Genomic DNA, 15,277 nt, shown 5'->3' with positions numbered 1-15,277 from the left:
GGTTTTACAAATGTTTGAGGAGTAAATCATCAGATGTCGCTTTCTCTCTCTCTCTTTCTCACTTTCCTCATCACTGTTTTTCAAACAAATAAATCAAATATTTTCATATAATTTCATGTAGTTTTTATATAATAAAATCAAATACTTATATTCATTTTAAAGGCAGAGAACTTCCACATGCTGGTTCACTCCCCATATGGCCACAATGATTTGTCCAGGTTGAAGTCAAGAGCCAGGAACTTCTTCCAGGTCTCCCAAGTAGATACAGGGACCCAAGTCTTTGGATTGACCGCTATTGCTTTCCCAGGCATGTCAGCAGGGAGCTGAAGTAACTGGGACACTAATGGTGCCCGTATGGGATGCCTACGCCACAGACAGCAGTTGTACTTATTACACCACTGTACCTACTCCAAATACAATAGATCTTTAAAAAATAAAATAATATTTAGCAAGGGTACAGAATACAGAAAATCATTCTAAGATGTTTGTTTTAACCAGAATTTAACAAAAGTTTTAAATTGCAGGTTAATATAACTTTAAAATACAGAATGAATAAAAAAATATGGTTAGAAACCAACTAAATGTTTTCTACAAGAAACTTCAAACACAAGAAGATAGCTAAGCTGAAAGTAAAAGGATGGAAAAAGATGTGTCAGCCTGACATTAATCAAAAGAAAGTAGGAGTGGATACATAATACCAGATAAAATAGACTTCATAGGAAAGGAAAATTACTAGATACAAATAACGACAAAAAGATCAATCCACCAAGAAGAAATATCCACTCTAAATGTGGATATATCAAATAAGAGAAGATCAAAGCAGATGGAAAAAAATGACTCTGATAAAAGGATAAATACATTAACCTACAATTTTCCTCAGAAACTCCAACACCTACTCTTACCAATTGATAGAACCACTAGATTAAAAACTACCAAAGATACGGAAGAACTGAACTACAGAACAATATTTCTCAATCCCATCGGCTTAAGATTCAAAAATCCTCAGCAAAATATCATGAAATTCAAATCCATTAATGTATACAAAGAACTATAGAACATGATCAAGTTTGCTTCAAGAATGTTTTGGTATTTGAAAGCAATAAAATCTACAATATGTAAATAAGTTTAAAAAATCATATAGTCATAGAACTAGAACATTAAAAATGTCTCAAGAATCAATACATACTCATGATAAAAATTCTCAGTGGACCTGGAATAAAGGGCAATTACCTCAACTTGACCAAGAACACCAATAAACCTAGTATCATAACTAATGGGGAAACACTCAATGTTTTTCCCTAGGACTGGGAACAAGATAAGACTTTCCTATTCATTACCCTTATTTAACATTGAACTGGAAATTCTAGCTGGCACAATAAGTGGAAAACAACTGGAGACTACATGATTATTCACATTTAAAAAGTGCTTAGAGTTCCCCCATGGATATGAACACAGTGCTATGGGGCCTTGCTGGCTACTTTGAAGCTGTGTTTTATCAGGACATCATCACAGGGTGTCTGCCAAGAGACTCTCTTGGGTTGTTTCTTGGTTTCCCATGCCTGTTGAGCAACTCATTACAGTGCATGAAGGCAGACCATCTGTCTATATTTCCGGTAATGCAGCAATTCCAAGAAAGTGTGGTATGAATGGGTTAGGACAGCACTAATTTGCTCTCCTTTCACACCCTACGGTTCACTTATACACCTCTGCCCTCTAAAGCTACATGCAAGTGTCCAGAGCCTTGAAAGCAGGTTCAGGCTCTGCTTTTACAGAACAAAAAGCACATCTCTGGGCTGTGATTTCCCTCACCTGTCAGAGAATAATATTTCAATCTGATTTCATACCCTCCCTTAAGGTGTGCCAAGGATAAGACTGAACTGCCATCAATCTGTGAAGATTGTAGATCAGAGCACGAGGACTTGGCAGTGTAGGATCTGAGGCTACGGCCTCAAGAGTGTCCTGGAATGTCATTCAGAATACATGTACTAAAAACTTTCTGGGCCTTCCCATGCTCTTCTCTCTTCTTGTTTTAATAGTTTTGGGTAAGAGGAATTACAGGAAATGGTTCAAGCAGTTTTGTTCCTGTCACTAACATCAGAGACCAGAATTGAGTGCTAAGCTCCCAGCTCCAGCTCTGATCACTGTGAACATTTGAGGAATGAAGTAACAGGAGTGTTACTTCTGAGATATTGTGTCTCTCTCTTGCTCTCTCTCTCTCTCTTCCTCCATGCCACCTCCTTATATCAAATTTAGAAATTAAGAAATTTTTAACAAAAATGGATTCAAAATGCACACAGACTTAATTGTATCATAAAACAAGGGAAGAGTATCTGAGTAAATGACTTAGAAATTCACATAGTATACACATACACACACAGAGCCAACATCACAGTCATCTGTGAAATATAAAATAAAACCACAACGACATACTGCTACACATTCATCTGAACAGCTGAAATTAAAGACATCACCAAATGTTGACAAAGGGTAAGAATTTCATACATTGCTGATATTAGTATAAAACAGTACAGCCAATTTGAAATTCTGAAAACCTCTTAACAAGTGAAACATTTATTCTACGATTCAGGAATTCAATTCCTAGGTATCATCCAAGACAAATGAAAACATATTCACTTAAAGTCTTGTATAAGAATGCTCAGAAGGGTGCCACACTGTCAGAACCCACTGCAGGGGACCAGTGGGAGGAGAGGGGCAAGGTTCACCATGCCGTGTCACCTGAGCAGATCATACACACCTGCATACCAGATTACAGACAGGCCAGAGTGGGAGCTTATTTGAAATATACAGAATGATCACTACAGGTTTCCACAGACTAGACAGCATTCACAGGTGAGCAAGAAAGCAAGCCCAAGGTGAGTGAGATAGGGAGACACTCCTAAGGTCTGGCTACCACACCCATCAGCACACATGAGACCTATATAGGAGGCTGGTCTGGTGCATGCCACTGGGTGTGCAGCTCAACCCGGCATGGCCTGTCCTTAGCCCTGACACTTACTAGCAGGTGCTGCAAGCAAGCCAGGTCCAGGCCATTGCCAGTTCCAGCTTTCACATGCATCAGCAGTGCTATGGCCTATCCTGGCCTGGCATGCCCCCAGCATCTGCCTTTGTTTGCACCAGTGTATGTTTTGTCCTAGTCAGGGTGACCCCAAAGAATCCCTAACACACTCACCCCCAAACACGGCTCTTTTGAGCACCAGTGACTACAAAAACCTAGCTTGGTCCAATCTTCCTCAAGCCCCAGCTCTTGTGCTTTGACTCGAACAAGGAAGGCCCTCCGATATTCTCCATTATCTACATTGTCTTAGCTCCCTTGATTATCTGTGGGTACAGTGGCCCAGTCCATGGAAGCGGCAAGAAATCACTTCATACATGTCAAACAAGTCCCCAGTGGCACCCATTGCAAACCATTACCAGTCTCCTGGCCCCAGGAAATGCACGATCCCACTGCATGTATATGACAATGGTGGTGGCAGTAGGGTGGTCTAGCTTACATGTGTCCTCAGTGGTGCTCTGTACCCTTTCCCTAGAATCTTTAAAAAAAGAAGTTAACTCAGCTGGCACACTGCTAGAGTTAGCACTAATTTGACATTAACCAGGCCCAGAATGCCTACCAGCTATTGATTGGCTATTCTAGCACAGTAATACTTGCCTAGGTATAAGGTAATCTAGGCAGCTGCATATAGCTGTGGTTTTTGTAAAAAAAAAAAAAAAAGTGTGCTCAGAGTAGTTTATTCATAATAGCCAAAAAATTAGAAATTACTCAGGTGTCCATAATAGAAAGGATATAAATTCATTTCATATCCATTTACATTGCAGTGTAAACGAATGAGCTACAGATATACACAACATGTAACAATTTCAAAAACATGCCATGTTGTGTGAAAGAAACATTACATAGTATATTATATAATTCCAGTTATAAGAAAGTTTGGAACAAGATAAACTGGTTTATAATTAAAAACAACAACAATAACAACAGTATACGCTGGTGGGGTGTGAGGAGGACTAACAGAAAAAGGCATAAAGAAACTTTCTAGACTAATGACAAGATTTTACATTGTCCAGGTAGACTAAAACATTTGGGCCACATCTAGTATATGACTGATTTTCATTACAGAAGTTGTATTGGAATAGAAGCATGCTTATTTGTTTATATAACATGGCTGTTTTCATGCGTACAATAGTAGAACTGAGTAGCTGCTGCAACAGATAAAACATACCCATAAAGTTTGATACTTTCTAAACTTTAACAAAAAAGGTTGCCAACATTTATTCTATAGACAGATGGTGATTTGGTTACACAAGTATAAGCAAGCATTTGTTAAAACACAATGAATTGCAATCTGTGAATTCTTATAAATTTAAGCTAAAAGAATGCCGAATTTAATGATATATATGCTGAAGAATTTATGGATGAAGTACACTAATATCAGGAACTTATTTTCACTTTGCAAAGCACCAATAAGATGTGTAAATAAAGAAATAAAGGGTTGTGTAGGCAGATACAGGACAGAGTAAATATCACAAAATCTATGTGGTAGGTATAAAAGTGCTTATAATTTTTCCAACTACTTTGTATCTTTTGCATTGTTCAGGTAAGTTATCTGGGGGTTATTAGGCAAAGAAAAGAAATAATACATATGATCCACCACAGAAACGAGCATTCAATCCAAAATGCTTTGTAGCATGCAGCATTCTAGGGGCCAGACGTGAGGTATAGCAGACTAAGCCGCTACTTGTAACACCGGCATCCCGTGTCAGTTTGAGTCCTAGCTATTCGACTTTCAATCCAGCTCCCTACTAATACATCTGGGAAAGCAACAAAAGAAGATCCAAGTGCTTGGACCCTGTCACCAATATGGGAGGACTGAAATGAAGCTCCTGACTATTGGCTTCAGCCTGACCCAATCCTGGCTGTTGTGGACTTATAGGGGGTAAATTGGTGGATGAAATGTCGGTCGGTCAACTGGTTAATCAGTCAGTCTCTCTCTGTAACTCTGTCCTTCAAATAGATAAATACATCTTTAAAAAAGAAAAGAACAGGGTCCTGGTGCCATGGCCTAACGGCTGAAGTTCTCGCCTTGAACATGCTGGGACCCCATATGGGCACTGGTTCTAATCCTGGCAGCTCCACTTCCCATCCAGCTCCCTGCTTGTGGCCTGGGAAATAAGTCTAGGACAGCCCAAGGCTTTGGGACCCGGTAGCCATGAGGAAAACCTAGAGGAAGTTCCTGGCTCCTGGCTTGGGACCGATGCAGCAACCAGCCGTTGTGCTCACTTGGAGAGTGAACCTTCGGATGGAAGATCTTCCTCACTGTCTCTCCTCTTCTCTGTATATCTGACTTTATAATGAAAATAAAATAAATCTTAAAAAAAACAAAGAAAAGAAAAGAACAACCCAAAACACAATTTTTTCTAAAGAAACAAGTCTTGGAATAATAGGGTCCATCTGAAGAAACTTTATCTGCAAAGATATTTAATATTTACTTAATCTTGCTCAATTCTTAGTATGTATGTATCAGAATTCATTATAATGTGTGCTCTTCATGAAGATTTTATAAAACAATAGTATTTAATGTAAACATGTTTATAATAGTAATAGATCATCACCATACAATAATTTGTATAGTATAGCATACCTTTTATTTAAGTACCTCAAACTGTTTCATTATCTAAACCCAATACATTTAGAGTCTTCTGTAAATATTTATGTATGTAGAGCAGAATAACAAAAAAAAAAAAATTGCTGCCTCTCCCCTACCCTGACTTAATGAACTCGATCAAGTCCACAAGCTAACTAAATCTCAGTGAAGTCACCCTAACATACCCTTTCCTCTAGTTCCAGCAGGGAAGATAATCATCTTACAAAAGGGCGATAGAGTATAATTCTGACCGCACAGCCTCTGGAGCCAGGTAGTCTGGGTCAAAAGCTCTCTCTTGTGGCTCTCCTGTATGACATGAGAAAAATTACTTAACATCTCTGAGCCCATTTCCTAATCTGTAAAACAGTGATAAGGATAGGCCATCCTAGGCTTTGCGTAAGGGTAGTATACATAAGGGCTATTCCTATTCCTGATCCTGAACCCAATTTCCTGCTAGTTTAGACCTAGGAGGCAGCGGTGATGGCTCCAGTAATTAAGCTTCTGCTATCTTAAGAGACACCTAGACTGAGTCCCCAGCTCTCAGTAAAGGTCTTAGCCGTGGATTGCTGCTGATAGTCCATGTAAACAAGCAGGGATATAAACAATCCATAAAAAACAAGCAGGGAAAACAAGTAAACAGATGGGATATTTTCCCTCTCTGTCATAAATAATAAAAAATTAAAACTTAAAAATAATGGCAGATTTAATTACTAACTCACAAAGGTAGATGTGATTATAAATGTAAAACAATAAGAAAATAGGCTCCTAACATTTAAGGACTAAGATATCTTAGAAAAATATAGTAGCTTCCTCAGTGTTCTTCAAACAGGTCTGACACACTCTTTCACAAGGAACACTGCTTGCATTATTCCTTCTGTGTGAAGGAACATACACTGTTGATTCGCCTCCTTCAATAGTTTCCTCAAATGTCACATTCTCAATGAGACCTACTTTGGATGGCCACCTTTGATACTAATAGTGGTTACTGATAATCCTTTGCCCTCAGGTAACTAAACTCAAGGACAGAAGATATTTTTACATTTTGTTCATGGATATCCAAAGCAGGTGCTCAAATAGTTTTGATGTGATAATCTGGCCTAATCCCTTCATTACACAGATGAGGCAATTTAGAAAGGGCCTGAACCAAACTCACCCAGTAAGTTAGGAAAAGAGCTAGGAATACCAAGTGTGACCTCCAATCTAGTGCCATTTCTACTATAGCTCACTGTCTCCCTGACCCTAGAATAATACAGAAAAAAATTACAATCATTCACATTTTCCCCAGTAGGATTTACCTTTGGAATTTCTTAGCCTTGCAAATGCTGCTGTGTCTGTAACACAAAAATGCTCTGAAAGGCAAAAGAAGCTGGTAGTGGAATGCAAGGCGTTAGGGGATAAATAGAACAAGACAGCTGATTTGGACGGGCAGAATTTTAACAAAGAGTTTGTTGTTGTAGTAACCGTGGTTCTAATGATCCAGAAACAGGTGCTAAACTAGAAGATGGCTGTCTTGTGGCTGGCCAGCAGACTGCAGCTGGATACATGCCAGTTTGTGCCCTGCTGGGTTTTCCTCTAGAGGGAAAGTTTGTTGTCTAATGCCTGAAGCATTTGAGGTTGTTCTAAAGAGCGCATTACAAATTGTTGCTTGACTGCTGCCTGGTGTAAATTGTTCTTGCAAAAGAGGTATAATCTGATGCCCAATGTGGTGGTTCAATAGGCTAATTCTCCACCTGCAAATGCGGGCACTGCATATGAATGCTGGCTCATGTCCTGCCTGCTCCACTTCCCATCCAGTTCCCTGCTTATGGCCTGGGGAAGCCTTGAGACCCTGCACCCATATGGGAAGTAGCTTCTGGTTCCTGGTTTCAGATTGACTCAGCTCTGGTCATTGTGACCATTTGGGAAATGAACCAGCAAATGGAAGATCTTTCTTTCTCTGTCTCTCCTTATCTCTGTAGCTCTTTGTTTCAAATAAAGAAAAATCTTTTTTTTTTTTTTTAAGGAGGTATAACCAGAGCCATGTCTGTAATAGTCTTTGGAATACCAAGTAATGCTGAACTTGGCTATGAGACTGTGAGTCAGTATTTGCTGCAGAAGAACAGCATGTTGGCTATACAGACAGCTATTGATTTATGGAAACTTCTTGAGTAGACAATTGGCAGGTTTTCTGTGCTTGCTTATTAGATGAATGAGTCATCTGCTGATGCTGAATGAAATCTGAATGAGAAACCTGGCTTGGTGTTATATGTGATTAGCAGAGCTGTGCTGAGAAATGCTGGCTCTGGGCCTGGGAAGAGGACTGCTAAATGAAGGACATCTGCCCAGGGGGTTGACACTGTCCTTCCACAGCCATCTGGGAAGTAAAGAACTAACTCACTGAGCCTGAGCAAAACTGGAAGTTGTTTCAGATAGAGCCACTGAGTGCTACACATTAAGCAATAGTTCAGTGGAATATGTGCGTGTGTGTTAAGTTGATATTAAAAACACTTGTGTTCCAACATTAAAGTAGTACTACCAGGTGGTTGTGTTAAACCAGTTTATTGCACACATACTATGAAAGATTATTCAGAACACAACTTCTGATCAGCAGAGTTTGTACTGTGTATTAGAGTGCTAGTAGGAGGGATTATTCTATACAATACTTGAGTCAAAAAAGTTATCTGTTCAGTTATTTGGATGCTATAAGTAGTTTGTCCTGAATAAGAGACATGCTCAAGAGGCAGTATCTGGTAAGTGTGGCTGTTCCATAGTTACACAGCATAAGCTGCCAGAATTGCATATGCTGGCTGGTCAAAAAAAGGCGACCCAACCATGTGTTGGACAGCCAAGTAGGCTGACATTGGTCTGGTGCCAAATAATGGGGCTGTCCTGCAGGTGGAACTGGATAACTCTTAGAGGTTGTACAGTGTAAACAGGATGCTCCAGGGCTAGCAAAGAATAAACAAACTGTGCTGGAGCCTGGATTGGGTAAATTGGCTGAGATGAATAAGGAGTCTGCTACAGGGGATGTACCATGAAGGGCAGTTGCGCAGGTGCCTTCAATGGGAAAAGCAGTAGTTCTATAAGCGGCCCTGGAAAAGTGTGTTGAACAGAGTAAGATGGACTTTATGGGGGCTAAATCACACTTTTATTACCAGGCTTTCACACTGCTGACTTGTAGCAGCTTCAGACTTGTGTGGATGACAGTCCTGCTGAACATTTTTTTGTAGTGATGCCGCATCCTTAGTTTGAAAAAATAATGGTTGCTGCTTCATAAAGGCTTGGAAACAAGATTCTTCCAAATGCAAAATCTAGCCTTGTGGCATTGCAAAATCTAGAGTTACAGACTCCTGATACACAATGGGTATGGCTGTGACATTGAGTGTCCCCTAATGGAAATATAAGGTACCTAAGCATACCAATAGCATTTTGTGCACTGTTCACATATTTGGCAGAGGAATGATCTGACAAAGCTGGAGGGTGATTAGCCAATTAGAACCTTGAAGTGAAATTGACATCTGGTACTTTGATTTATGCCAGATTCCTATTTCTAGGGTCAGGCTCAACTACTGGATGCTGGGAGGTCATCTGTGGAGCAGGTAATATCGGAGGAGAAAGTGCAGAGAAGAATGATTGTGGAACTCCAGTAACTGAAAGTCTAAAATTATGGGTTGGGCTGAAGTCTGTCCATCTTCTCCAAAGGCCAAACACAGTTCCTGGTGCTTATGCAAGGAAAGAGATGTATCAGCAGCTACCTAACAGAGAACAAGTAGGGGCTCAGACCATCTTAGTCCCAGCCCGAACGTACGTGTAGGTGATGGTGGTGGGGAGAGGAAAAAACAGGATAATGGCACAGAAAAGCTCAATACCATTTACAGAGTCCACAACCTAGGGAACAAGGGTACATATAGACCCTTACTGATCTGTTTCCTCATTGTCACAAATACATAACACTCACGTTAAGATCACCCTGAAAGGGCCCGGTGCAATAGTCTAGTGCCTAAAGGATCCAAAATGGGCATCAGTTCATGTCCCAGAGGCCCAGCTTCCCATCTAGCTCCCTGCCTGTGCCCTGGAAAAGCAAGAGAGGATGGCCCAAAGCTTGGAGGCCCTGCGCCTGCAAGGGAGATCCAGAAGACGCTCCTGGCTCCTGGCTTCAGATTAACTCAGCTCCAAATGATGAGGCTACATGGGATGTGAATCAGTGGATGGAAGATTTTTCCCTCTGTCTCTCCTTCACTGCATAAATCTGACTTGCCAATAAAAATAAATCTTTAAAAGAAAAAGATCACCCTGAAAGACAAAAACACATCTCATTTCTCTTAAGAAAAAAATGAACCAAAACAAGAATTTAGGTGAGCATGCTGAAAATTGTACAAGTCTATTAAATATTATTTTTAATTAACTACAACAGACAACCATCCATGCACAAAGTTGGAAAAGTTCAAGATAAAGAACAAACTATCATTACCAATATGAAGAGTTCCAAGTGCTAAATAAACCTTTTGTCCCTACAGTGAGTTCTCTGTTTAATTATACAAGCAGTGTCTCAAGATTCTAATTACACAATGTTAAGCACATAGTCAGGAAGAATGTCTTAGGTGAAGAAAAACAAGCAACTTTCAACTTTCAGTGACCTTTACACTATGGTGAATGAAAGTAAAGGAATCTTTGCCTCTCACAAAATATAGGTAATGTTAAATTTGCTTAAACGTTATTACTTTCACAGCCTTTTGGCTAAGATCAAGGCAAATGTGTTTAAATGAAGAGAGAGCCTCAGAAAATGTCTTACCTTTACCTGTGAAACCTTCTGGGCACTTAAAGGAGAAATTTGAGGATGTGAAACGACTGTAGATCCAAGGGCATGTACAGGCAAAACAGTGGATTGACCTTGAACCAAAGGCAAATTTGGGAGCTGAGCTGAATTTGGCTGCTTCTGCAACTGCTAAATAAGAGGGAAAAAACAAAAACAAACAAACAAACAAAAACCATGGCATTAAAGACAGCCTTGTTCACTTGAATTAAATATACTGATTACATATTTTAAAAGATAGCAGTACACCTTACCCCTGAAATGTTCTGGTAGTGTCCCACTAGTTGTTGAGATGGATAAATTTGACCTGGAATATTCATTTCAGATTGTGCGGTGTTAGAACCCATTTGAGATACCATCTTCTGGTTTTGGGAACAGGCTATACTGGGCTGACCGGATGTATCTGAACGTGTAACTGCTCCTGCTCCTGCTCCTGCCTCAGACACACTGTCACCTGTAACAAAGAAACAAACAACAGGAAATTGAAATTACAATATCCAAATTGTATAGATAATGATAGCTAATGGTAAGAATTTTTACATGTTTTTTGTTTTTATTCTGACAACCTGACACAATTGAAGTAGATAGGTACTTGCAGAAAAATCCATCATGTACACATGTCAATTCTACAACAGACAATGAAATGCTGAATAAAGTGCTTTTTGTACGTCTAACCTAAAAGCAAAAAAATTGCATAAAACTCAACTCTATATACTCTTTTTTTTTTAAGATTTTTTTTTTACTGGAAAGTCTGATATATAGATAGGAGGAGAGAAAGAATAATCTTCCATCTGATGATTCAATCCACACGTGGCCACAACAGCCGCAGCTATGCAGATTCAAAGCCAGAAGCCAGGAGCTTCTTCCAGGTCTCCTGCTTAGGTACAGGGTCCGAAGACCTTAGGCCACCCTCTACTGCTTTCCCGGGCCACAGGCAGAGAATTGGACGAGAAGCAAGGCCACCCAGATTAGAACCGGCACTGGTGCGAAACAAAGACTTCAGGCCATTGGGCTACTGTGCTGGGCCCATCACATAATTACTCTTATCTAAATTATACATTTGTCCTCACAATTTCAATAAAATATAAGTGTCATTATCTTTTTTATTAGAATCTTGGAATAAAGACTTCTGCTTGGGGATGTCTATCTCTCCTTTGAAGAGACAGCCCATCTCCCAGATCCCCCTGGGAGGAACTTTCCCTTCCCTTCTACATTCACTTGATCACTTGGGAAATGAAACTTCTCCTAAGTCTGGAAAACAAAAAAACAAAACAAAACAAAACCAGGAAAATAATGTGGCCTTAGAGTTGGCATGGTAGCTAGTGTCCCACTGGAAGCACCAGCATTCCACAGGCATACCACTTCTAATCCGAGTTGCTCCACTTACAATCCAGCTTCCAGCCAATGGCCTTGGAAAGCGCCAGAGAACGGACCAAATCCTTGGGACCATGAACCGATATAGGACCAGGAAGATGGGCTTCCAGGTTTGGAATAGCCCATTTCCAGCTGTTGTGGCCATTTGAGGAGAGAATCAGCAGATAGAAGAACTCTCTAACTTTCTCTGTAATTGACTTTCAAACAAAATAAATAAGTCTTTACAAAAGAATACTACCCCAATAACAGCATGAAGAACTTAGGACTGTTCATGAAGAACCACCCTTTGTTAATGCTGCAGGGGAAATCAATGGGATAGGGAAAGGAACTTGAGGAGGGGGACGGGAAATCCCAGAACCTATAGAACTGTATCATAAAACAACCTTTAAAAAGCAAAAAAAAAAATAACAAAATGAAATAAAAAGATCTCAAAGGCACAAAATTTTTTCTTAGGGAAATTGTATTCTTTACTTCCAAATTTTCTTCATTAAAGGCTTTAAGCTACACCCTCAAAATTGTGAATAAGGTAATTTTACTTCTTCCTTGAACAAAACAACATGCCAGATAATAATGCTGCAAAGAATATGATGTCCAAATCACTAACAGAACATTTTCTCAATTTTAAAAGGACGAAACTAGCTGACCTACTCAGGGCTTTTGATAGCTTGTGAGATGAAAGATAAAAGAATGTTTTGAAGAACACAAAAGTGAAGGCCAGCACAGTGGCTGAAACAGGATAATCCTTCCCCTGAAAGTGCCCATATCCCATACAGGAACTGATTTGTGTCCTGCCTGCTCTACTTCCCATCTAGCTCCCTGTCTGTATCCTGGGAAAGCAGTGGATGCTGTTTCAGTGCCTTGGGACCCTGTACCGGCATGGGAGACCTATGAGAAGCTCCTGGCTTTGGATTGCCGCAGCTACAGCCATGTGGCCATTTGGGCAGTGAATTAGTGGATGGAAGATCTTTCTCCCTGTCTCTCCTTCTCTTGTAAATCTCCCATTCCAATAAAAATAAACCTTTGTTTTAAAAATTTCATTTTCAAATATTTGAAAAACACAAAAGTGTTATTTAAAGCTAGTGGAATATGCTTTTATGCTTGTTTGCTTCTATAAATGCCAAGTACATTACCAGTAACAGAGGAGCAGTGTTGTGGTGGTGCCCTTTGTGTAAGTTGCTGTCGAACATGTTGATCAACTTCAGTTTCTTCACATTCAGTGCCAGTATGCTGAGCAGGAGCAGGGGGCAAAGTTGCAGTCTTGTGCTGAGGAGCTACGTTCCCTTTACACCGGCCCTGGGAATCCTTTCGTTCATCTAGACACCCAGCAGGTTTTTTCTCCCTCGTCTTTTTTATCAGGGTCACCCGGTCCCTAATGGATTTAGCAACAGCTTTGGAATCACTTTCATGAAAAAATCCAGACTTGACCTAAAGGTAGAAACACAGTAAGCAAACTATTTCTTAAACATGTAAGATCTTAACTTACTTTACTAGCAAAATTATTTTGTGTACCCAGATTCCATACTCCATTAAATAACACCTCATTTATTTCTGTGTTCTTTCATAATCAAAAACATGTATAAATGCCACAGCCTCTAATCGAAACATAAGTAATACCACAAAGTGTAATTGAAATAATTCTGGTTTTATATAGAAACATACATATTATGCCTCAATACATACAGCCTTATGAGAGACAATGTATGATGGCATCACTTCTTTTAAAAGATTAAAAAGATTCCCTCACTCAGCAGCATTGAGTATCTATAATGTGCCCAATAGTGGAACCAAAAATTTACAGGTGCCTGAGTTTGATCCTTAGTCCCGAATGAACACACAACCTGGTGGTATAAGCCAGTTACAAACCTAGAATCAAATGACATAAAATAAGCTGCTACCCAGATGAAACATATGCTCTTCTGAAGGAAATACAGAAAGTATCACAGAGGAAGGCAAAAAAAAAAAGGGGGGGGGCCTAAAAAGAGGGAGGCTGGTGTTGTAGCACAGTGTGTCAAGCCAGTCCGTGAGGACAGCATCCCATATGAGTACTACTTTGTATAGTAGCTGCTTTACTTCCAATCCAGATTCCTGCTTAGGGAAAAAGAAGCAGAGGATGACTCAAGCCCTTTGGCCTCTGAACCCATTTGGGAGACCTGGAAGAAGCTTCTGGCTTCTGGCATCAGCCTGCCGGAGCCCTAGGCATCACAGACATTTGGGGAGAAAACCAATGGATGGATGATGTTCTCTTTCATTCATTCTCTCACATTCTCTGTATGTGTGTGTCTATAACTCATTCAAATAAACCATATATATATGATGTAAAAGGAACGTACAAGCTACTAAGGAAGGTCAACATTCTAGGTAGACAACGTATGCTCACAGCAAGTTTCTATACATACTAGCATTTGAAGAGTAAGCAAAAAAGGAGAGGGTTCTGACATAGTGTCTCAGTAGAACAGGCTGAGCAGCAGACATGACTCAGGAAGCTAACATGGAATAGCATTCTCAGTGTTACAGTATACATGTTTTATGGATCTTAACTCTTACAAATCTCACAGTAGATGAAACATTATTACAACGTATGATAGAGCACATATGCTTACCTTTTTACCCTATGAAAAGGAGGAAAATTTGTAAATCCACTCAATAAATTTTTAAGTTATAAACCAACAAAGAAACAATGGGAAAATAAGAAAAAGACAACAACAAAAACATTAAGGCATCTGGAAATACAAAACACAAATAGAAGTTATAACTGATCTAGAAGATGTGGGAAAATGAAATAGGAAATACTGAAAACCATTTTCATTTATATTGAAGAATACGCAAAGTACGAGAACTAGCAGCAAGAGGCACTTTCAGAACTGAGGGTAAAGTCAAAAGAGATGGCTGAAATCGGGAAGACAAAGTGAATGGGTTTTGAGAAGAGGTTAATTAGGTCCCTGATCTGACTTTCCAATCCATATTTTTGGGTGACTGTTCCATCACTATCCCATATGTCTGGATATTTCTCTGGAAAAGGCAAAAGGAACTACAGAACATAAATTAGAGTTGATGGTGTGGCTACCATGTTGACAATTAGATTATTAAGTGACCAAATTATGCTGGAGGTCAAACACAATAAAAACCAACTCTTCTCCCCTGGGCCAGCAAAATCTCAGTAACAGATTCTTACCCCCCAGGAAAGATATTAAAAGATATTACTCTGGGGAATCTGATCAACTCAAAATGAGATACTCATAAACACCGCTATCAGATATTCCCCCAAAGAACTGCCCACACAGATCCCCTACAGTAAAGATCAATGTTAGCAAGTCCAACATGAACGATCTGGATGGTATATCCAGTTTAGCTACTATATGTGGCAGGCAAAATTATGGAAGTTCAAAAACACTTCCTCCTTTCACCCAAAACTGAATATCACAAGGCATCATGCCTATTATACAGCACA

At 39.7% G+C, this 15,277-nt stretch overlaps 1 protein-coding gene across 1 annotated transcript in view; it reads right to left on the bottom strand.

The window, feature by feature from the left end:
- The window catches only part of WNK3 (WNK lysine deficient protein kinase 3), a 116,306-nt gene that overhangs the window by 59,453 nt on the left and 41,576 nt on the right, over positions 1 to 15,277 (bottom strand). Inside the window, exons 7-9 of the mRNA XM_041001468.1 lie at positions 12,960 to 13,254; positions 10,710 to 10,909; positions 10,435 to 10,584 (exon numbers count right to left, since the gene is read on the bottom strand). Coding sequence (XP_040857402.1) covers positions 10,435 to 10,584; positions 10,710 to 10,909; positions 12,960 to 13,254 — 645 coding nt within the window. The remainder of the gene's footprint in view (positions 1 to 10,434; positions 10,585 to 10,709; positions 10,910 to 12,959; positions 13,255 to 15,277) is intronic.

Source organism: Ochotona curzoniae, unplaced genomic scaffold, assembly GCF_017591425.1.
Source record: "Ochotona curzoniae isolate NIBS_2020 unplaced genomic scaffold, NIBS_Ocur_1.0 contig_1274, whole genome shotgun sequence".
Classification (NCBI taxonomy): Eukaryota; Metazoa; Chordata; class Mammalia; order Lagomorpha; family Ochotonidae; genus Ochotona; species Ochotona curzoniae.
Note: the sequence above shows the minus strand (reverse complement) of the source record. Positions and strands in the feature narration are given on the sequence as shown.